The sequence below is a fragment of the Marmota marmota genome, unplaced genomic scaffold, assembly GCF_001458135.2.
Source record: "Marmota marmota marmota unplaced genomic scaffold, marMar, whole genome shotgun sequence".
In the NCBI taxonomy this organism is placed as follows: Eukaryota; Metazoa; Chordata; class Mammalia; order Rodentia; family Sciuridae; genus Marmota; species Marmota marmota.
Window position 1 is genome coordinate 52,906,892 of NW_025999968.1, and position 23,755 is coordinate 52,930,646.

Here is a 23,755-nt window from a genome sequence, read left to right on the forward strand (position 1 = left end):
GGTTGTATGCAAACACTACACCATTTTCATTAAGGGGCTTGAGCATGCATGGGGTTTGGCATCTGCAGGGAACCCTGGAACCAATCCCTCATGGATACTGATTGACAACGTTATGTCATATGTCAGGTGCAGATAAGTCTAAGGAGGAAATCACACCAGAGAGGGGAGGTGGAGAAGCAGGGTATGCTATGAAGAGGCGAGAGTTTATGGAGTGAGGTTCACGTGGGGCAGACATTAGAGAAGATAAAGGAGGGATCCTGCAGACACTTGGAAAGGAGTGTCCAGGTAGAGTGAGGAGCCAGTTCAAGACCTCAAGGCTGTACTTCATCTAGAGTGTTCAGAGCCACTTAGAGGCCTGCTATCTGCAGCTAAGAGATGATGCCCTAGTGCAGTCTGATAGCTCCACTCACCAGAGCCAGCCTGTATTACTAGTCAGAGTCTCCAGAGAAACGGAACCAATTAAATGTGTAGATCTACACATTTAATTGGTGTGTGTGTGTGTGTGTGTGTGTGTGTGTGCGCGCGCACGCATATTTGGAAAAAGGCGGGAGATTGTGAGCTGGCAAGTCTAAATCTGCAGGGCAGTTTGGCAGGCTGGAAAGCCAAGGGAGAGTTGATGCTGAGGTCTCAAATTCAAATTACTGCAGTCTTGAGAATTCCTTTTTAGAGAAACCTCTCTTTGCCCTTAAGGACTTCAACTGATTACATGAGACCCAACCACCTTAAGGAGGGCAATCTCTCTTACTCCAGATTTAAATTAGTGTACTGATTTAAATGTTAGTCTCATCTTAAAAAATACCTTTACTGCAGCACTACACTGATTTTTAACCAAACAACTGGATACTGAATATTGATGCATAAAATTGGCCATCAAATTCCAGCCTGCGGTAGTAAAAAAGCTTCATGTCTCTCTACTGCATTACTAGCGAGAGCAGGCCCAGCCATGAGATAGATGAAGAGTCACGCTTGTTGATTAGCTTCTAAAGTGAGCCCTTGATGTATTAAATTGTTATGATTTATTCATGAATGGCACGTGAAATTAGGAATAAATTTGTGTCTCAGGAGTACCTTGGACCTAAAAATGAAAAGTAATTGGCCTGACTGTATGGGTGAACATGCAGGTGACTCAATAGAGAACCAGGTCACCAGGATCATGTGCCACGCCCATGATGGCACGGGCGTGGTCAGGGTTCAGGAGCTGACATTTACTCTGTTGGGAGCTACTAAGAGGGTGGAACCCTTATCTGACCCTGGTGCTTAAAGCTGGGCCCTTGAGGAGGTGATGAGGATTGGATTAGGTCCTCCCAGGAGAGTTCCTCTGGTAGAATATTGGTGACTTTAAAAGAAGAGAATCCAGGAGAGACACACATATGCTCTCTGTTTGTTGCTCTCTCACGCCCTGCTCTACCTCAGGACTCTGCCAGTGGGAGGCTTCACTAAGCCAGGTAGAATAGCCCACGCCTGTAATCCCAGCTGCTCAGGAGACTGAAGCAGGAGGATCATAAGTCCAAGGCCAGCCTCAACAACTTATTAAGACCCTGTCTCAAAAATTAAGAAAGGATTGGAAGTGCAATTCAGTGGTAGAGTACTTGCTCAGCATATGCAAGACCCTGGGTTCTATCTATCCCCAGTACCACACACATAGAAAGAAGGCCATCGCCAGATGCAGGTCCTTGACCTAAAACCAGAACCTCTTTCCTTTATAACGTTACCCAGCTCGGATGTTTTATTGTAGTAAAAACACACAAACTAATACAGAAAATTAGTACTAGGAATGTCATTACTATAACTAGGAATGGGTCATTACTATAACTAGACTCAAAAATGTGAAGTGACTTTGGAGCTGAGTAACAGTCAGAGATTGGAAGAGGCTGAAGGAACAAGCTAGAAATGTGCTACTATACATAAGAAGAGCACTATCGGAAAGTCTGGTGAGGGCTCAGGAGACTAGGGATCAGTCTGAGATGGAAACAAGGATCTTCTTGGAGACTGAAGAAAAGGTCACCCTTGTTATGAAAGAGTAAAGACCCTGACTTCATTGTGCACATGCCCTAAGGCTTTGTGAAAGCCAATGGTGATGGACTAGTTCACTTAACAGAGGAGATGTCAAAAGGACAAAGCGTTTACATTGTGTCCTGGGCACTGTGGGCTGCTTTTGGTCAGACTGACTGTGAGAGTCAAAAGGAAAGAGAATGGAAAGGGTCGGAATCAACACACAGCTTGGCCAAGGAAGGAGCTAAGAAAAGCAGGTGAGGGTCCTGACCAAGAAACCCCTTGCCGGATTAGTGAGGATAAAAGCAAGCTAGGGCTTCACACCAGGATGGGAAACAGGAGCCCGGGCCATCCAGAGAGGCTGCCCTCCCCTCGCAGGCCCAGAGACCTTCCAGGGCAGCAGTATGTCAGGAAAGGGGCTCAGACACCCTCCAGGGGCACAGCCCAAGACGGCACTCTGCCAGCGTGGCCCAGGCTGGGGGCTGCTGGTGCTGAGCTGACCCTGGTGCTGAGTGTGCGGAATGTAAGAGCCGGTGAGATTTGAAAGGAGAGCCAGAGGGCCTGGAGGAAGTTAGCCATGGATGGGGGCCTGCAGAGAGCCATAGGACTGGAGGCTCACTGGGGACCCCAGCCCCAGTAACGTGCAGCTCCCATTGCGGGAAACTGCACGAGAGAGTAATCACGGCTGCAGCTGCAAAGCCACACTAAAGCCTTGGGAACTCAAGTAGTGTGCGTGGGATGCTGAACTTGGAGCTTTGGGATTTAACATCTTACTCTTCCCTGGAGCAGCATCCTCTTTCTACTTCCCTATTTCTCTCTTTAGGGATAGGAATGTTTCCCCACCCCCAGCCTGGCCTGCCCTGGTATCTCGGAAGGAGAGGACTTGTTTTTATCGACAGGCTTACAGCTGCAGGAGTCTGCCTTGAGTCTCAGATGAGGCTCTGGACTTTTGAAATAATCCTGGGATAAGTTTGAGACTATGAGACTGTTGGAGATGGAGCGATTGTCACTTAGGTTATGAAGACAGGAGGTTTAGAGGTCGGGGGGTAGAATGCTAGGGCCTGGGTGTGGTATAAGTGTGTCCCCGTGGGTTCACATGCTGGCATTTAATCCCTCCTGGAAGGTGTTAAAAGGAAATTTAATCTGATTATGGGTGTTTCCAAGTGGAGCCTCAGGCACCAGGCGTGGTGGTGCAGGCCTAATCCCAACTGCTTGGGAGGCTGTGGCAGGAGAATCACAAGTCTGAGACCAGTCTGGGCAGCTCTGGGAGTCCCTGTCTCAAAAAGCAAAAAGGGCTGGGAATGTAGCTCAGTGATAAAGTGCCCCTGGGTTTAATCCCCAATTCTATAAAAAAAAAAAAAAGAAGGTGGGCCTTTGGGAGGTGATAGGATTAGATAAATTCATCCCAGTGGACCAGTGGAGTCTATGATTGAGTACTGGTGGCCTTAAGAGAAGAAAGTGAAAGTCCGGAAGAGACACACACATATGCTGTCCCCATCTCTGGCCTATTGATGCCCTCAGCTGCCTCAGGACTCTGTCAGAAAGAGGACTATCACAAGATGTGGGCCCTTGACTTTAGACAAGAACTGTGAGCCTCATAAACCTCTTTTCTTTACAATGTCATTCAGTCTCAGATATTTTGTTATAGTAAATAAAAATGGACTAATATAGGCCCATACCCAGTGTTGGGAGAAAGCTGCTCTGTTGAGAATGTGGAGATCTGTTAAAAGGCCACTCTGGAAGATCCCCAAAGGCAGGCAGGCATGGTCATCCAGCTGCTCTGAAGTAGATCTGGGGGACAGGGCTCCTGTCTTCCAGGTGTGACTGTCAAATGAGCAGAGAGGCACATGTGAGGGGGTTCTCCACTGGCTGCTAACGGCAATCTCCTCTGCTCCGTTCCCCTGAGTGACCTGAGAGTTCCTGAATCTCCATTCTCCCTCTCAAATTACACCTGCTCATGTTTGGACAGAAGCCATTGGTTTCTTTGTGTTCAGGGTCCCCACACTTTCTGCCTTCTCCCTGCTACTGTCTTAGGTGAGGGGACCATTGCCTGGGCCATTGTAGGCATCTCCCTACTCTGGGCTGGCCTTTCTCCCCAGGGAGGCCAGAGGCATCCTCCCATCTCCTTATGTGATCTGAATTCCTTGGTTAAATAAGAAGCTCTTGGATCTAACCTCTTTCTGCAGAACAGGACTTCACTCTTTTTTTTTATTAACTGCCAACCTTTTTATTATTCAAGCGAGTTTCCTAAAAGGGCACTCGTGGGGTCCTATAGGGCACCACAGGCTCTGTTTCTGCATTCTTCAGTGCTCCCCCAACCCCACAGCAATATAGGGGAAGGGCACCACTTCTCAGGCTCACTGGGTCTAACTTGGCTGTGTGTGTTTGGGGAAGCAGCAATAAGAGATTGTCTCAGCTGCTCTTCTGGGAAAAGTTCCTTCAGCCAAGTAAGATCTGTCGGCTGAAGGATTTAAATTCAGTAGGTTGCTGCCTTATGTTCCTGGAAGGTGGATGGGACCTGGGTTCAATTTCTTTGGAAACGTAATTAGTCCAATGAAGTATTAACAGGCACCATGTCCAGGAGACAGGTTTCCGTGGAGATTGGCGGATTTCTCGGGTCTGTGAATGGAGTCTGCGCCCCTGGGTAGCTGGTCAAGGCAGGAGGACCTGTGGAGCCCCTCCCAGCCCCTGCCTCTCCATCAGGCGTGTCTGTCCCTCACTCTTGGGGCACACGGGCTGAGCAAGCTCTGCCCTGCGTTTGTGAGCCACAGGCCAGACGCCGGAGCCCCTCTGCCTGTGCTGGGCCGCGTGCAGGGGGCCAAAGGGAAAGCTGAGGGTGGCTTTTGAGGACGTCCAACTCGTCTCAGCCTCAGCCTTGTGTGCAAACCTCAGCCTCGTTCTCACCTCCGAGGCGGGTGCACCTCGGGGCGTGCCTGGGTGCCAGGCTCTGCCTGTGGGTACATTTTCTTCATTTAACTGGATGCTGAGACCATTCACTGGGCCCAGGTAAACCACACCTCAAGGTTTTAACCTGTGCATGGCACACAAAGTCATCCCATTATCCCTCCTGTATAAAGAGGCTTTGATGTCACCCACCTGAAAAAGTACACTCTTTGGACCTCCAGCTCCCCGCAGAGACCTATCCACAAGTCTTGTACACTCCCTCTGGTGCCCGAGCCTCTGTAGTCTGGCCTCTGTGCTCCCAGCCCACTTGGCCCCCTTTGAGCTTTTCTCACCTGCATCATCAGGGCTGCATCCCTATATTTGTCAGGCAGAGGGATGTCATTAAGATTAAATAGGTGACATTGCCCCCTCTGTGAAGCCCTGCACCCTGCGCATTATAAGCCATCCTGGTCCTGGCTGACATCCTGCCACTCTGTCCCCTTTCCTCGAAATCTCAGGAACATCTTTTGTTCATTCAGACCCCCAGGCCTTTGCACAAGCTACTTCTTTGGTCTGGACTCTCTTTTTTAAATGTCTTTGGTGGTGCTGGGGATTGAACCCAGGACCTTGTGCCTGAGAGGCAAGCACTCTACCAACTGAGCTAGATCCCCAGCCCATGGCTTGGGCTCTAATCCATGCCTTTGTATAGCTGGCCCAGTGTCATGATCCAGGAATCCACTGGAACGTCCTCTCAGAGCAGTGCCCCAGCACCTGCCCGAGCAGCACCTTGTCACTGCCACCCTCCTCCAGCTATCCCTGGTTGATTTTCTTCCTCGGGTGGAAGGACTCCATGATGTTTGCGTGTGGCCCATCTCCCCAGAATCTGAGCTCTGCAGGTACCAGGTCTGTGGAACTCTCAGCAACGAGAGTGGCGCCTGGCACAGAACAAGTGCCCGTGTGAACCTGGAGACGTGTGAATGAACCGGAGTCCCCACCCCACCCCAGCACACAGAGGTGCCCACGCAGCTCCTGTAGAGAGATGGTCGTCTGGGAATGTGGGCCTGCTGTCACAGCTTCTAACCACTCATGAGATGCTGGAAATCTGGGTTTTCAGAAAATGTGAAATGTTCCAGCTTTTAAAACACCAAGGGAGCCAAACAAAACATGCCTACGGGCAACATCCAGGCCACAGGCTGCCAGCGTGCGTGTGATCTCAGCTCTGCTTTCCCGGTTGGTTCTGCAGCTCGGCCGTCCGGCTTTGAAGAAGGGGAAAGGGCTATTTATCCTCTACCCTAGACCCTGGCATGATTCGGTAGACAGACTGGTTCTCATCATCCGCCTTTAGGAGGGTGTTCTCCAGTTTGCATCCCGGAACATCTGGTTTGAGAGGGTGGCTGGCATGCGTTTCCTCTCGCATATAAATGAAAGTCTGGCAAACCCCAGGTGCTTCAGGCTCAGGGTGTCACACATCACCAAGAAGCCCCCAGTGGTCAGGGACGGCTTCGGTTTTCACAACAGTGAAGTGTGGCTTTAAGATTCAGACACTGAGGGAGAGAGCATTTCTAGGCCTTTCTAAAATATCATCATCCTCATCCTCATCCTCATCACTATCATCATCATTTTCCCCTTCTGCACCAACACTGCAATAATACTTAACAGAAACAACAAAAAGATCCAACTGCACACTGGTCCAGATGATAACGTGTCTATTCTTTATTTCTTCAAAGTCCTGCGGTCTCAAGCATCATGGTAATTTGCATTCTGCTTTTTTCATTTTCCTTTGTCCTGGGTGTTTTTCCAGGTGACCAACAAGGTCCTAACTCTGTCCATCCCTCCCTACCATCTTGTTAAAGGAATATGTTACACACTCATTTATTTTTAAAAAAATTTTTTTAGTTGTAGATGGACACAACACCTTTATTTTGTTTATTTATTTTTATGTGGTGCTGAGGATTGAGCCCAGGGCCTCACATGTGCTAGGCAAGCGCTCTGACACTGAGCCACAACCTCAGCCCCTACATTACACACTTATTTAACCATTGCCTGGTGGCTGGATAGTCTTGTTGCTTCGGACTTTCAAATATTCTGAGTAATATTCTGAGTAACGTATAATGACTTTGTGTTTGTAGCTTTTTCTTTCTCCTAGATTATTTTCTTGGGTGACGTTCTCAGACATCTTCTACCGACGAGGGCATGGGCATGTTTACAGTTCTTCATGTGTATCATCAGAGTTCTTTCCAAAATCTTCTCCTACCACCTTCTGTGTGTAAACAGTGAGGCACAGCTGCGGCTTTGCCTACAATTCTGGCAGCCATATGTACAATTTTCCTGGCTGTTTCCAATCTGAGAGGTGTAAAATGATCCTGCAACACCATTTTCATTTGTTTCTTGAATTATGGATGACCTTGAACATTTCCCCATGGTTTTGAGATTCTTGTGTTCATATTTGCACACATGATCTCTGCAACCTTTTTCTTTTTTTTTTCTGTTGGGATTTTTATTGATTGATAGATTGATTTTACAAATTTTTATGGCCTCTTGGAAGAGTACAGAGAGTAGCCCTTCCCGCAGTCTATTATTTCTGAGGTTGTAGTTCTGGTTCATTGTGCAGGGCTGGTACCTTTTTCTATTCCATGTATATTGTATGCAGAACAAATTTCAGAGGAAGGGACCAAGCGGCTGTGTAGAGGGGCCTCTGGTAGAAGTCAGGATGTGTGTGCATGTGATCACCAAGTTATGAATGAGATGCCATCATGCCCCTACAAGCATCCCCAGGGCTGCCTGGCTGTCGGGACCCTTCCAAGGGGACACATGCTCCTACTGAACGTTTCCAAGAATCTGAGGGTACTCACTCCTGCCTCAAAACAGCCTCTGTCCTGGGTGCAGAGGGGGGAGGGCAGTGCCCCCGTGTTCTGGGCATGATGTCTTCAGCTGCCCCCTTTGGAATTGCATCAAGACAGCCAGACATGGGGAGGCAGGCGTGAAGTGGTCACAATGGGTCACACACCACACCCTTGTCTTGAACAGAGCTTCCCAACCTTCTCCCATCATCCCACACACAGATGGTTATATTTGTGTGGCACAGCAGAGTAAAAGGTAAAGACACAGCTGCTCAAGACCAAAATCAGGGGTGAGGGCAGCCCAGGCCCCTCAGGGAACGTCCCAGCATGTCCTGCCATTCCCCATAGAATCCAAGCTCTGCTCCGAGGCCACACGCGACCAAAGGGCACAAAGACTACAGAGGCTGGGCTTCTCCTCAAGGCCCCCAGACTTACCCTAAACCCCCCTCAAGGTCCTCCCAGCTCAGCTCTGTCACCTAGTCCGGGGGCATTCCCACAGTTTAGGATTCTGTTACCCCAGCCATCCATTTCCAGGTATCAAAATGCATGTCCATTTTCTATGACTATGTAACAAAATACTCCAAAATTTTATTGTTTAAAAGGAAACATGGCATCTGGCTTCTCCCAAGAAGGTTATGCAGAGAGCAGTTAGAGCTGCCTGCTCTGACCTCAGCCATACTCTCCTGGGCACACAGACCCTCTTAGGGTTTGTGGGAAGAGGCTACACCGGGAATCACCTTGAAGGCTGTTTTGGGTTACTTCTTCCCCTCCAAAACGCATACATTGAAGCCCTAACCCTGTCCCTCAGAATGTGGCCTTATTTGGGGATGGGGTCTTTAAAGAGGTGATTAAGGCAAAATGAGGTCATAAGAATGGGCCCTAATCCAAGATGACTGGCGTCCTTCTAAGAGGAGGTTTGTCCAGAGCGATGGCTGTGTGAAGACACGGGGAGAAGACGGCTATCGGCAAGCCAAGGAGCCAGGCCTCCGAGGAAACCAGCCTGCTGACATCTTGATCTCGCTCCCCGCCCCTAGACACACATTTCTGGTATTTAAGCCGCCCAGTCTGTGGCACGTGTCACAGCCGCTCTCCCAAACCAACACAGAGGGATGTCCACACTCTAGAGTAAAAAGGAAGACCGAACAAGCCAGCGTGAGACCTTCTTCAAAAAGCGACATCGTCCTCTCCTGCGGGATCTGTCAAGAGACGGATCTGAGTTCCTTTAGACGGTGGCTTGCCCAGAGGCATTTATGAAAGGTCTTGGAGCGACTCGGGCCCATTGGAACTTAGGCCTCATCCGGTGGAAGGGAACCGGAAAGGAAGGCATGAAATCTGTGGCTCCTCGTCAGTCCCCAGTGAGCATTAGCCGTGAACATGAGCACATGGCATTCACACGAGAAGCGTGAGCCTTCCCAAAGAAGGAGGCCATGGGATTCAGAACTGAGCCCGGTGGGCCGTCCACGACGGGGTGTCACTTCCTGCTGCGGTTACATTTTCTGGGAAGGATCCAGGGATTCTGCTATTTCCTTAATAAGAGGAGGGGCCGCAGAGGCGGGGCTCAGGCTGTCCCAAGGCCAAGTGTGGGCAGGTCTGGGCATTTCAGCCAAAGATCAGGGGTGCCAGGAGCTCCCACTGCCAAGACGGGCCACTTCAGAGCAACCAGCCCAATTATCTAAATAAACACAGGCTGTACAGAGCGATTAACTGCAGTTTCAGTGTTCAACAACTGCCAAAACTCAAAGCTGGAGTGGTTGAAGACCTTGTTATCACACGTATTGGGGACGGGAGGGGAGTCTAGTCAGCCAGCAGCACAGGGCGCAAAGCAGATCAGCGTAGGAGGGAAATAACCCTGGACAGACATGGCAAAACCCTGCGAATGGGTCAGAGCTCAGTGTCAACAAGGACCTGGTCAAACCTGAGTCAGACCTTAATCACCTTGGGCCATTTCCTGAAACCACACTGTGGGTTCTTTCACTGAGATAACTTCTTTCACTCCCACGGAAACCTGTCCACTGCACCAGTGGCCCCAAGACCTCCTATCAGCTTATTCCCGGGAGTCCTTATTTCTCCTACTGTGGATCATGGATCAAACCCAAGAGTGCTTTACCACCGAGCCATCTCCCCAGCCCTTTTGATTTTTATTTTGAGACAGGGTCGTCTTGCTGTGTTGCTTAGAGCCTTGCTCAATTGCTGAGGCTGACCTCGAACTTGCAATCCTCTCGCCTCAGCCTCCCAAGTTGCTGGGATTGCAGGTGTGCACCACTGTGAGTCTTTTTCCCCCCCTCTTCTTCTGTTAGCTTTAAAGAATATGGTCTGGCACATTTATCCACAAAGCTCTATGAAAGTACAATGTGTAGAGGACACTTGTACAATTCTGGCAGTGATATGTACCAGAGCCAGTTTTCTGGATTCTAGTTTGGAGTCTGTGACTCAAGCCCTAATGTTTTTCATACCCTCTGACAAAGGAATCCAACACCAAGAACTCCTACAGAAGCTACCATGCTTATACTTTATGGATGTTGTCACATCCACAAAAAAAAAAAAAAAAAAAAAAAAAATTAAAAGTGCAGCTCTTTTAAGATAATGCTTATGTTAAAACATTCACAAATATATTACTGCGTAGGAAGGAGTATCATCCATGGTGAAATGATGTGCGGCCATTGATGGAGGACTTTCACACACAGAAAAGGGAGGAATGTTCTTTAAGGGTCAATTTTTTTTCTTGATAGCAGGATTTATTGGAGATCTTTTTTTTCTCCCGGTTTTGGCTTATCTGTGTTTTTATAATATGAAAAATTAACAGAAAAAAAGAGGAAACAAGAAGAATCATGTTTTAAAACATTGACCTTCTAAGAGTGTTGGTAATTCCCCGCACAGCCCGCTGCACTGGGACCCGCGCTGCACTGGGCTTCTCTTGACTGTCATGGTCTGGTGGGGGAGGGGCTTTGGGCCGCCTCAGGCTCCTGGACTGCAGTTGAGCTTATTTGAGGAGAAACAGAATCTTTTGTTTTTCCCAACTGGTAAATGTGCTCAGCCAAGAACCCCAAATAACAACCAGACTCCTAAAGACAACAAAAATATCCTTAATCAGCCCTGTACGTCCACAAAGCAGTAAAAAAAATAAACCGCAGGAACATCGAGAGGATGTCTTGACTCTAGAGAAACTTCTCATGGCTTCTGGGGCAAGTTAAGTTTTACAAAGAATAGTTAATATAATATGTACAGAAAATGTTACGCTATGAAAAAAAAATGCCTCCAAGAGACTTGCTACTCAAAATCTGTCTTCTGTCCAGGCATGAATCTTATCCTGCTTTTTGAGAAAGTTCATTTTATACTTTCTTATTTTAAAGCAATGTTAACTTACGAAAACTTGGAAAGTACCTTAAAATCAATAGGGGTGAGAGGGAATCTTGCATCATTCCCTCTAACAAACAATATCCTCTATGACCGTCTTTGTGAATCTCCTTCCATTTTTTTTCGATATACAGGTCTTAATATTTACTTCTGCACAACAGACCATCTATGCTTCTTTTCATTTCACAGGACCAAAGAAGGAGTATAATTTAGACTATCAGTTGTCAAAGTCCTCTAGGCCTATTTCAAAAGTCCCACTTTCCTGCCTGTTATCAGTTCCAGTTACTATAACAAAATACCAGATATAATCAACTTGTAAAGACAGAGAGGTTATTTGGGTTCATGTTTTCAGAGGTTTCAGTGCATGCTTGGTTGGCCTTGTTGCTTTTGAGGCTGTAGTGGGGCAGCACATCATGGTGGGGAGCACATGGGATGGCAAAGCTGCCTACCTCGTGGCCTGGGCACCAATGAGAGAAGAAGAGGAAGGGGCTGAAGTCCCGTCACCCCATGGAGGGCACACCACCAATGACCTGAAGACCTTCTACTGGGCCTACCGCCCACAGGTTCCACGTCTCTCAATAGTGCCAGCCTGGGACCAAGCCTTTAGTACATGGCTCTTTAGGGGACGCTTAAAATCTGTACTTTAACACCATCTAAGTAAAGTGGCCTGATGAAGACGAAGGTGACGGGAAACAGTGGGTACCAGCATCAGACATTGTACTTGAAGGGTTTCACTTCCTGTCGCAACCTTGAATCATCTCCTAGAACCTTTACTGTCCGAGTGGGAAACTGAGGCTTCAGCTGGCCCGAGGCCATGCCTTTGGCCACTGCTCTGTTCTGCCCCTTGCGGCTGCTTCAGGTAGATGACATTCAGTCTAAACCACGGCCGTCTTCTGGGGACGCTCAGGGACAGCTGAAGAGAACACCAACATTATGTGGGCCTTCAGTTCACAGTCGCTTTGCACCAGCCTCGCGGGACACCGAGCGCTGGGTGGGCAGCGGGGGAGCACACCCTCTCCTTCCTTCCCCAGGGCTCTCGTCTGGCAGGACATTCCTCTCAGCACCGCAGAAGCTTGACCACGCTCAACCCAAGGCCCCAGCTCCATCCAGCCTCCCTTTCTGTGGATCTTCCCCCGCTGTGCCCCGGCCCCTTGAGGAGATGGGACAATCTCTCTTCTCTGTTCCTTTCCTTGGGTCCTTCATGGTGCCCCGCATCCTCCTCCCAGCCCCACCTCTGCAAACAGTCTCTTTATTAAACCTTAACTTGAGCCTTGGGTGACTCAAGGACCCGAGTGATGCACTCCCCACTGCACCGCTGGCTGAGTGTCCCTTATCCAGGTGCTTGGGACATGGGGTCTTTTGCATTGGATTCTACGTTTCGGATTTTGGAACATTTGCATATATATATAATGAGATACCTTGGGAACAGAACCCGAGTCTGAACGTGAAATTGATTTCTGTTTCATAGAAAGCTTCTTCGCAGCGCCTGGAAGTGATTTCATACAATATTTTAAATAATTTTGTGGAGGAAACAAAATTTCACGGTATGAAATTTTCCACGGGGTGGTCACGTTGGCCTTCAGTCAGTTCAGATTTTGAGGCATTTTGGATCTCAGATTTGGGGATTATGGATGCTCAACCTGCAGTAGAGGTGAACCTGCTCTTCCCAAGGATGTACTTGACATTTCTGGCACTTGGTGTAGACAGGCTCATAAAACAGTCTGTTCCAGCTTTATCAACTTCTTGACTTGCTCTGGGTACTTGTCACCCAGAAGGAACCAAGAGAGGAGGCTGGCAAGTTGCCTCCTTTAGGCTGGAGTATTTTGAGGCCGGCAGGGAAGGAGGGATTCACTCCAAGCCCAGGGTGGATTGCTGAGGAGAGCTGACCCACGCGCCACTCAGAAGAATGACAGTTGAACAAGTTCCCTGGAGACAGCTCTTCTCTGCCCAGATTCAAACGTACAGATCAGGGGCTCCCCTTCCCCCCCAAACCCCACATTCTAGAGCCAGATACATGGGATGTATGCATTGCCTGATGGGCCAGGCTGCTTATTTCAATGCACTAGTTCATTTGTAAAATACCTATTGGTTGAGTTCCTGCGGTGTGACCAGCTCCCTAATTATCAGGCATATAGACCAGAACCTTCATGAATATATCCAAATCCTTCCTTTTATAATAGTCCTCACCATTAGTGGTGATGTGTATACAGTTATCTCTCAGTATCTGCTGGGGATGGCTCAGGACCCTTAAATGAAATGCTGTAGTATTTGCATACCGACTATGCATGTCCTCTGTAACTTCAGATCATCTGAAGGTTACTTCTGCTACCTAATGTGCACCACTTCATTCCTGTGGATTCAGCATAGTACTCAGAGTGCGGCAAACTCAAGCTTTGCTTTTTGGAAGTTTCAGGAATTTAAGAAATATTTTCTACGTGTGGTTGTTTGGATGTGAAACTTGGAGATACAGAGGGCCAAATACATATATTTGATTGTCTTTTCCTAAAGGTCATTGTCTTCCCAATGGTTACAGTGTTTAGCCACTGGAGATTTTAGTGGTTAGCCATAGAGATTTCTTTTCGACCAGACTCTTTGACAGCTCTTCAGCTGACCCAGAGATGAAAGTGGAGCGTCCATGAAACGTGCGCCTTCCCTTTACTTACCCTGTGTAGTCCCCAAGCTGCTTCCTGAGAATGCTGGGGCTCCTTGGAATAGAGTTGATGCCAGCATCCCTGGCAAAGGAGCCGCCATTTATTGATTGAGCGTCTGTACTGGCCCGTTTGATCACATGCATTAACCTCTCTGTGGATCAGCCATTGAGGTTACTTGTGCCCTGAATCCCTCCATTACTTACTTTTTTTCCTGACCCTTTTTTTTTCTCAGCAGATGCATTTATTGATTTGTGATTTTAGCTTCAGGTTGTTTTCTGTTACTATAAGAAAATACCACAGACTGGCTAATTTACAAAGAATTTAGCTTACCATTCTGGAGGTCAGGAAGTCCAAGGACATGGCATCTAGTGAGGGTCTTCTTGCTGTGTCATAACACAGTGAAGGGCATCGGGACAAGACAGAGCAATCGTGCTAGCTCAGGTCTATCTGCCTCTTCCTATAAAGCCATTAATGTCATCATGGGGGCCCCACCATGATGACCTCACCTAATCCTATCACCTCCCAAGGCCCCACCTCCACGTACCATGGACATATGAATTTGGGGAGTGAGTATACAGCACACAGACTCTGGGGGACACCTCCAGCCACAGCACAACCCCACCTGGCTTCTGTGCCAACACCGTGGTTTCCGTAAGACCTAACCCATCACCACCCACAGCTGTGCCTCTGTGTACGCACAGCCAGCCCCACCGGAGGAACTCACGTCCCCTGCCATCTCCAGTGCCATTCCATGCCCACTCACCCACAGTGAGGGTTGGATCATGACAAACTGTCCACTTTCGTCCAGGGTCATTTGTTCACTCCACACACTTATGGGCCCTCCCAGAGCCTGACCCACGTTTTCCGTGGCCCATTCTGAAAGCACCAGATGAGCACATCCAGGGCACGCTTCTTCCCCCCACCCACTGGCTCTCTGTTGGCCTGACTGTCCACCTCCTGCCCCACTGCCCCTGGGCCCTGGCTTTCAGAAGCTGCAGCCACACCTCCCCTCCTGCACCTCACCTCCCTTCATCAGGTCTCCTCTTCCGTTTCACTTTCGTCTCTCTGATCCTCCTGTTCTGGCTCCTCATGTCCTGCATCAGATGGGAGGGTGTGAGGAAGAGGAGGGGGGAGCAGAGGCTTCCCACTGAGGCTCCTGCGAAAGTGTCGCTACCAGCCACAGAGACAGACAGGCAGCAGGAATCTGAAAAGGTAACCTGGAGAGCAGGCAGGGGAGGGTGGTGCTGCTTGGATGTGGGCGGGGTCATGTGGCGAGAGGGTACATTTGGTCCACACACGGGAGGGAGACGTTCCGCAAGTGCAGTCTGGGCAATCATTGCTCAAGGTCTTCTGAAGATGGGCCCCAACTGAGAGCTGCAATCCAGTGGTTTGGCAGCAACAGGGATAGAATTGCAGCCCAGATGGAGGACATGGGAGAGAGAGCCCAGATCAGGGAGTGAGCTTGCTTTGGGTGGCAGCACTGGAGAGGCTCTGCGGAGAGGAATTGGAGACAAACTGGGGTAAAGGGCACCAGGGCGCCAAGGTTGGGAAGAAATCCTCCAACAAGAGCTCAGGCACCAGAAGTTCCAGAGACAGAGAGAAACTGGGATTGGCTTCCACCTCTTGGATGTGACAATTGTTGGTTCCTGTGATCCTCGGAAAGGGATCAGTTTCAGGGCATGGGTGGGACAGAGGACACTGAGGGGTGGGGAGGTGCAGCAGAGGCAAGGGGCACAGCAGGCCCTTTCCAGAAGGAGAGAGACCAGGCTGGAGACAGGCCTGGGTAGGGGAGGGCAGGGGGGTTGTTAGAGAGGAGGATAGAGGAGCTTGTCCTATAAGATGTGAGCAGACACACACACGACTCTTGCTTCTGTTCCCCTGACCACCAGCCCCTGGGCTCCCCAGCCTGAGCCTGTCCTCACCGCCTCCACATCTACACATCCTCTTGAAAGCCCCTTTCCATCTTGAATGCAGGACGGTATTTCTTGTTTGCAAACTGCCCATTGCTATGGCTTCCTCGATCATGGTCAGCAGCACCACAGCGTCCCAGTCCCACAGCTCAAGATCTGCCCTTGTCTGGAGAGCTCCCTCACCTGCGCTCCACCAGTCACCTGGAGGACAGAGCTCAGAGCTCAGTAGCGTAGGCTCAGGAGCCTTGGCAATTTTCATGTCCATGTCCCACTACTCTCTAGCTGTGTGAGGTTTTAGAACTTTCTCATCCCTAAAATGTGTGTGTGTGTGTGTGTGTGTGTGTGTGTGAGAGAGAGAGAGAGAGAGAGATCAAAAGCCTCTCTCATAGGGCCATTGGGAACATTAAATCAATCAACATAGGCTGTTAAGAACAGTACTGGCCCAATGTCAGCTGTCATAACATTATAACTCGGTTGAATTTTGCAAGGTCTCTAAAATTCCCTCCTTTTCCATTCCCTGCTCTTCAAACCCTCAGCTGCCCCCACTGTGCATATTTAAAATGGATTCCAGACTGTTGTCCCTGTCTTTATTTCCATTTCTCTCCAGGTCATCCTGTCCCCTGACCCCAGTGGTCATTAGTGTCAGGTCATTTCTTTAGGCTACCAGTTGCTTGCAGAAGGAAGTTCAAATGCGTTAGCTGAGCAGTCAGAGGCCGTCTCGGTCCTGCCCCAGTTTGCTTCATTTGCTGTGGCTGCCCCACCCACACACTTTTGCAGCTCACAGCCAGCCCCTGGGTTGCTCCTGGTCCTCTCACCTCTGTTCATACATTTCTCTCTGGCCTGCCTCTGCCAACTCAAGCTGTTTCTTCCATGACCAAGCCCCTCCCCACCCCAAAGCCTGTCTTGACCTGTCTGGTCCACAGTGATCCCTCTGGCTCTTGACCTCAAGGACCTCTTTTCTGGACCACTCCTTGCTGACACTCATTCACGGTGTCCCTTGGTGACCTATTAGACACTGGTCTCACATATGGGTTTTGTCTATCCAACTCCACTGCACATCCTGAGAAGGCAAGGGAGGGGTCTTCTTGGGTTTTTTTTTCCAACCGTACATAGCACAGCACATCATCCTCTATAGGTATAATAGTCCATTTTCTGTTGCTATAATAAAACACCTGAGACTGGGTAATTTATAAAGAATAGAAGTATATTTGGTTTAAGGTTTTAGAAGCTGAAAAGTACAAGAGTATGGCAGTAGCTTCTGCAAGAGTCTTCTTTCTGGTTCTAATGCAGAGGGTTTCACATGGTGAGACAGAGTGATCCTGCTGGCTTGGGGTCTCTCTTCCTCTTCTTGTAAAAGCATGAATGACATTATGGGGGTCGCCCCCTCATGACTTCATTTAATCCTAAAGAGCTAAAGAGCCTCACCTCCACACACCACTATCAGATGATTTTGAGGGTTAAGTTTCCAACACATGATCTAGGTATGGGGGACACATGGAAACCAGAGAAATCAGTGTTCAGTTAATACTAACTATGATGGCATTGTGTCAGGGGGCTGGAAAACACATTTTTGTCTTTATTATTTCATTTCATTTATTCATCCATCAGTTATTTATTGGGCTCCTGCAGTGGGCCAGGCAGTAGCAGTTAGATGATAAACAAGAGAGAAGTATTCCTTCACGGAGCTTATGTCCATGTAGGGGAGAGGGAGTCTTAGAATAAACAAATTAAATATTCCAAAGAGTGGGAGAGGTTGTAAACAAACCAAGAACCCCCATTCAGTGTTCTGCATGTTTGATCTGTTCCGTATGCAGGACCAATGACATAATTTGTAGAGTCCAGTGCAAAGCAGGAATTCAGGTTCCCCTTTCAAAAGGGTATCAGAATTTCAAGATGGAGGGCCTTAAACCAAGCTCAGGGCCTTCCAGTACAGGACCATAGAGCTGGTGCTGCCCAGCTCATTAAAGAGCATTCAAACACCAGCCCATTTTTTTATTACATGATTTTTAAAATTTCTTCTGTTCAGACATACATGACAGTAGAGTGTATTGTGACATGTTATACATACGTGAAGTATAACTTATTCTAATTAGGATCCCATTCTTGGGGTTGAACATGATGTGGAGTTACCCTGATCGTGTGTTCACATATAAACCTAGGAAAGTTATGTGCGATTCATTCTACTGTCTTTCTTATTCCCATTCCTCCTTTCTTCCCTTCATTCCCTTTGTCTAATCCAATGGATTTCTATTTCCCCCATGCCTTATTGTGAATTAGCATTCACATACCAAAGAGAACATTCTGTCTTTGTTTTGTTTTGTTTTTTTTTTTTTTGAGATTGGCTTATTTCACTAAGCATGATAGAGAAAATGTGGTGTATATACACAATGGAATATTATTCAGCTATAAAGAAGACTGATATTATGGCATTTGCCATGTTGGGTTCTTTAATGAGAATAAAGGATAAGCAGGGGAACTGCCTTCATCTGATTTGAAGTCTGTGTATGTACTTACAGAGATGCCATAGCTGGTGACAACCTAGTGTGGAATGAACCCTAAAGTTCATTTTCCCTTACAGACTGTGTGTCTTACTCCGCCTTACAAGTACTGTCCAGAAGGTGCTACGGGAAGCAGAGATGCAAAATCCCCGTCAACAATCACCATTTCGGAAGCCCCTGTCTGCCAGGAGTGAAGAAATACCTCACAGTTACCTACGCATGCGGTAAGAATGAACCCTGACCCAGCTACTCCAAGACGCTGCCTCTTTGGGAGGTGATGTGATTGTGTCAACCAAAGGAGTTTGCATGGAGCCAAGGAGCCAAAGGACTCCACTTCTGAGACAGCGTGGCCATCCCAGACGTTCCAGACCCCCTCTCTAGTCCTGATTCTTGTTTATGGCATTCACATCAGATAAGTAATAGAATTTTCTTTGGTCAGAGTTTAAGGTCGTAGCAATCTGATTGGCAGGAGGTGGGGGTAGGAAAAGGACTAGCAACGAGAGAGAACGCGGAAGTCGCCGGGAACAGCGATTGCAATCTGGGTTCTTACGCAGCTTGAAAATTTATTGGTGTGTCATGCAAGTTCACCGAAGAATGGCCTGGCTCCTACTTAACCTTCTAGAGCTGCTCTGGGGCCCTAAATGACTAACTGTCTGTGCTGCCAGCAGCTCTTTTATCTACGTACCCTCAGCACTGAGTCAACAGATCAAATGCTTACCCCAAATCAATTAAAAGGGTTGTATGACAGCATTACTTTGTTTTTCTAGTGTCTTTAAATAATAGAATGAAATGCTTGCTTTGTTTAGATTCTAATTCCATAAAACTACTTAAAAGCCAGCCGTTCGTTATTCTTCTGAGGGAACTGTAGATCTCTACTTTGTAAGACTAATACGTAGATTTTTTTTTTTTAAATGAGCACAAAGCAAAGGAAAGAAAAGAGTTCTATAAAGAAGAGCTTGATACCTTTTTCCCCCTGACAAACATCTCCAGCCTTGTGTGGTTGTTACTCTTGATACAGCTTTATTGAGATGTAATGGCCCAAGCCACACGATTCACTCATTCAAACGTACACATCAATGGTTTTTAGTTGGTACATGGAATTGCACAACCATCACCACAAACAATTTAAGAACATTCTGATCACCCCCAAAGAAATGCCATGCCCTTTATCAGTCAGCGTCCCCCAACCCCCCCCCCGAATCTACCCTTACACCCCTGAACACCCCCCCCCGGGCTGCCACCTGTCTGTCTTCAGGGATTCGTCTCTTCGGCACATTTCCTATAACTCGAGTCATACAGTGTGTAACCTTTGGTGTGTATTTTCACTGTTTAAGCATGCTGGAGCATGTGGCAGTGCTTCATTCCTTTCTGTGGCTGGTAAGACCCCCTTGCATCTCCAGACTTCTATATGCTGAACTAAAATATTCTTTCTCTAGTGTCAAGGCCACAATAGGTTCAATGACATGACTAGATAAGTGTATTCCCCAAATAGTAGCACCCACATTTGCTACAGGAAGGCTGCTTTGGCTGGCTCAGTCTTTTTTCCTGCACTGTGTCTAAAAAGCTCTGGGTGACCTGGAGAGCCCTTCCTGGCTGAGGTTCCCTGGAAGCTCAACATTCGTCACTCGTAGGTCCCAGACCTGCAGGCCTCCTCAGCTGGGTCTGAGTGAGGAGCGGGGCTTGAGGCTGCCAATGAGGTGACTTTTCCAGTATGCTTTCAAGCCAGGAGCAGCAGGTTCTGCCGGCCTGTTCTGCTAGGGCTGTGGCTCCCCTTAGCTCCTACCAAAAAGACGAGCTGAACTTCAGGACCGGGGGTGGGGGTGGGGGCGGGGTGTCACATGTCCCATTCTGCACATCCCGTGCCTTCTCTGTAGCCCAGAGCTGTGCCAGGTGCTCAGGGTTCAGTGGCAAACAAAGCACGTGGTCCTCGTCCTCATGAGATTGGCAGTCAGGGAAGAGATAGGCATCAAGGGACTCACCAGACAATCTGCAGGTGTGAGCGTCTGTACGTCCGATCGCTGGCCTTCATCAGGCATGAACCGCTGCTCTGTGGCTCAGCTCTGTGGCTGAGTTCTTGGGTCAGAGAGGGACAGGAGAGTGCTGCTTCAGTCTCACCTTTATTCATGCCATGCGTGTTTATTGCATGAGTGACATGCCAGGCATGGAGGTGGGGGCTAGAGTGGAAATGGGGGTTCTATGTTATGGCGCCATGAAGGGCACTCAGGGAGACTCCAGGGATCAGGAGGGCTTCCCAGGGGGTGTGGTATCTGAGGCAGGTGTGACCACGTGTCAGGGGGAGTCTGCAGAGTGAAAGGGGGAGAAGGGAAGGAAAGGGCAGGCAGAAGGCAGGGCATAGACAAAGCCTGGGGGGTGAGCTCCAGCCTTCATGGGGGGGGGGAATGGGAAGTTCAAGTTTATTTGTACTTCACAGCACTGAGAAGCCCTGAAAGGTTTTCTCACGGAGCACAAGGAACTTGCATTTTAGAAAGAATATTCCTGCCCGTTTTATAGCATCATTTCCTCGCGGCTCCGCATTTCCGCCCTGCATCTGGGCTGGGTGGTTGACATCAGCACTGTCACATGCCCTTGCCCTGGGGCGGGGGTGGGCGGGGAGCCTTCTGCAGTTCCAATTACAGCAGCACGTCTGGCTGACGTCAGGGCACTCAGAGCTCAGAGCCTGTGGTCATTGATTGGATTTGGAGACACGTCATTCAAGTCCTCATCTTTAAAGTGCTGCAATATGAGGTCCTCGCTCTGTATTTTTACCATCAGCTAAACTGTATAGAGAAGCTGGATTTTGGGCTGTCCCAGTGGGAAGGCAGACCTGCATGGCTCAGCCAGCTCCCCAACCCCCGGTCCTCTCTGCATGGAGGGCTCCTTCCCATCACACAGGCCCTGGGTCCTCTTGTGGTCCAAGGGTCACCAAGGCAGACACGGCCAGCATCCCCACCCTGACAATTTCCTGGGGCCCCACAGCTCCTCCTGGAGGACTGGGGAGAGGACAGTGGCCACCGTTTAAAGGCCCACATACCGACCATCTGGGCACCACATAGTCTACAGTTACATCAAACCATTTTTGTCTCTGATGTTAAGAATTATTTGAGGTCCTAAGTTCAACTTATGGAGGTTTCTTTCTTAAAAGCTGCACTGATCCAAATTTGACACAGAAGGTTTATTTAGTCAGTCAATCAACCTATCAGTTGATCAAGATGAGGGTTTTGCCCAAATTTAGCAAACCATTCACGTCCATTAGAGTCTGGCTTCAGGCACACAGATTCAAGAGGGACTTCCTGAGGAGGAATCACTTTGCCATCTTTATAATCCTTTAAAATAATCTTTGATCCAATTCCCAAAGGCTAGATGTGCCAGGGACAGTCTAGCACGGTGGAGAGAGTGAGGGTGTTGTGTGAACCACACCAGGAGTGGAAGCTTTGCCCTTCCTGGGGGATGGTGCCTCTTTGAGCCCTCACTTTCTATCTTTAGAAAGGAAACAATACACATCTTTACCAGGCTACTAGAGGATTTGTACTAGATGCATCGTTCAACCTTTCCACAACAGGGCCCAGCCATATTAGGTGCTCCATAAGAGCACTTTGCTGGTGTTTTCATGAAACTACCTGAAGTGGAGAGGAGCAGGTTTGAGAGATGATAATAAATCATACCCCAGTGCCTGCTCCTATTCTGAACTGGTTTGAAGAATCTGACAGGTGTGTTGACACCTGTTATTTAAATATCTTAAACTATTCTTTCAGTATCAGAGCCATTTTTTCATACTAAATGAGCAAGTTTCCTGCCATGACCTGTGTCAGATACAGGCGATGCCATCCCTTGAGTCTGGATATCCTGCAGAGCTCTTCCTAGAATGCCCTTCCTCTCTGAGCTCCTCTATAAAATTCTTTTTTCATAATTGATTTTATTTTTTAAATATACTACAGTGGAATGCATTACAATTCTTATTACACATATAGAGCACAATTTTTCATATCTTTGTATATAAAGTATGTTCATACCAATTCATGTCTTCATACATGTACTTTGTCTTGTTTTTTTTTTTTTTGTCATTACAAATTCTTATATTACACAAATATACCACAATTTTTCATATCTCTGTATATCAAGTATGTTGACACCCAATTCGTGTCTTCATACGTGTACTTTGGATAATGATGTCCATCACATTCCACCATCCTTGCTAATCCCCTGCCCTATCTAGAATTCTTCTATTCCTCCCATGCTCCCCCTGCCTACCCCACTATGAGTCAGTCACCTTATATCAGAGAAAACATTTGGCATTTGGTTTTTTGGGATTGGCTGACTTCACTTAGCATTATCTCTTCCAATGCCATCCATTTACCTGCAAATGCCATGATTTTATTCTCTTTTATTGCTGACTAATTTTCCATTGTGTATATATGCCACAATTTTTTAAATCCATTCATCTACCGAAGGACATCTAGGTTGCTTCCACAGTTTAGCTATTGTGAATTGTGCTGCTATAAACACTGATGTGGCTGTGTCCCTGTAGTATGCTGTTTTTAAGTCCTTTCGGTATAGACCCAGGAGAGGGACACCTAGGTAAAATGGTGGTTCCATTCCCAGATTTCCAAAGAATCTCCATACTGCTTTCCATATTGGCTGCACCAATTTGCAGTCCCACCAGCAGTGTATGGGTGTGCCTTTTCCCTCACATCCTCACCAACACTTATTGCTGTTTGTCTTCATAATAGCTGCCATTTTTACTGGGATGAGATGAGATCTTAGAGTAGTTTTTATTTGCATCCTCCATAAAATTCTTGATCTTTCACGCCTGTAAAGTCTCTGGCATTTGCAAAGAGCCAAGGGCCTCCTAAGGCCACATTTTGAGAATGAGCCGAGAGAAATGTGACAAGGAAGTGCCACTCCTGGTAGGGAGAGATGACATGTCCTGACTTACTGGTGCCAGGGAACCAGGGACAGAATTCTCAGGACCCAGAAAGGAGTGAGAGGTGGTTTGATTAGAAAGCTTCTTGTTCTGGGCGTGGTGGCCCACACTTGTAATCCCAGAGGCTCAGGAAGCTGAGACAGGAGGATCACAAGTTCAAAGCCAGCCTCAGCAAAATCAAGGCACTAAGCTACTCAGTGAGACCCTGTCTCTAAATAAAATACAAAATAGGGCCGGGGATATGGCTCAGAGGTGGAGTGCCCCTGAGTTCAATCCCCAGTATGGAAGGAAGGAAGGAAGGAAGGAAGGAAGGAAGGAAGGAAGGAAGGAAGGAAGGATCCCCCTGGCAACCCAGCTTAGCTCTCCGGACACTACCACGGTCTCAGGATGGGTAGTGTGCCCTGCATCTTCTCTGGGTCTCTTCAGAACTTGACCTCACTAGTGGGCACGACGGTGCCAGGGCCTCCTGCTCTTGGAGAGCTCCCAATTTAGGAATGTTCTCTGGTTGGTGATCCTGAGACATCCCCAGAAGAATTTAGTTAAGCTCTCCGAGAACGGAAATGAAGTTTTCTCGCTGCCGAAGATGTCTTATGTATTCTTTTTAAAGAACAACGCAGTTGAACTTGCAGTTTGTGTTGGCTTCACTTCTATTTCCTGTTAGCACTTATCCCAGATATCAGCTGGGCGAAAGGACAAATAAAAAGAA

General features: G+C 48.1%; 1 protein-coding gene across 4 annotated transcripts in view; it reads left to right on the forward strand.

The window, feature by feature from the left end:
- Positions 1-23,755, forward strand: part of Eva1c (eva-1 homolog C) — a 78,506-nt gene that overhangs the window by 45,214 nt on the left and 9,537 nt on the right. For all 4 annotated transcript variants that reach the window (XM_048803570.1, XM_048803572.1, XM_015478694.2 and 1 more), the window contains one exon: positions 18,209-18,352. In XM_048803570.1, the coding sequence (XP_048659527.1) occupies positions 18,209-18,352 (144 nt within the window). The remainder of the gene's footprint in view (positions 1-18,208; positions 18,353-23,755) is intronic.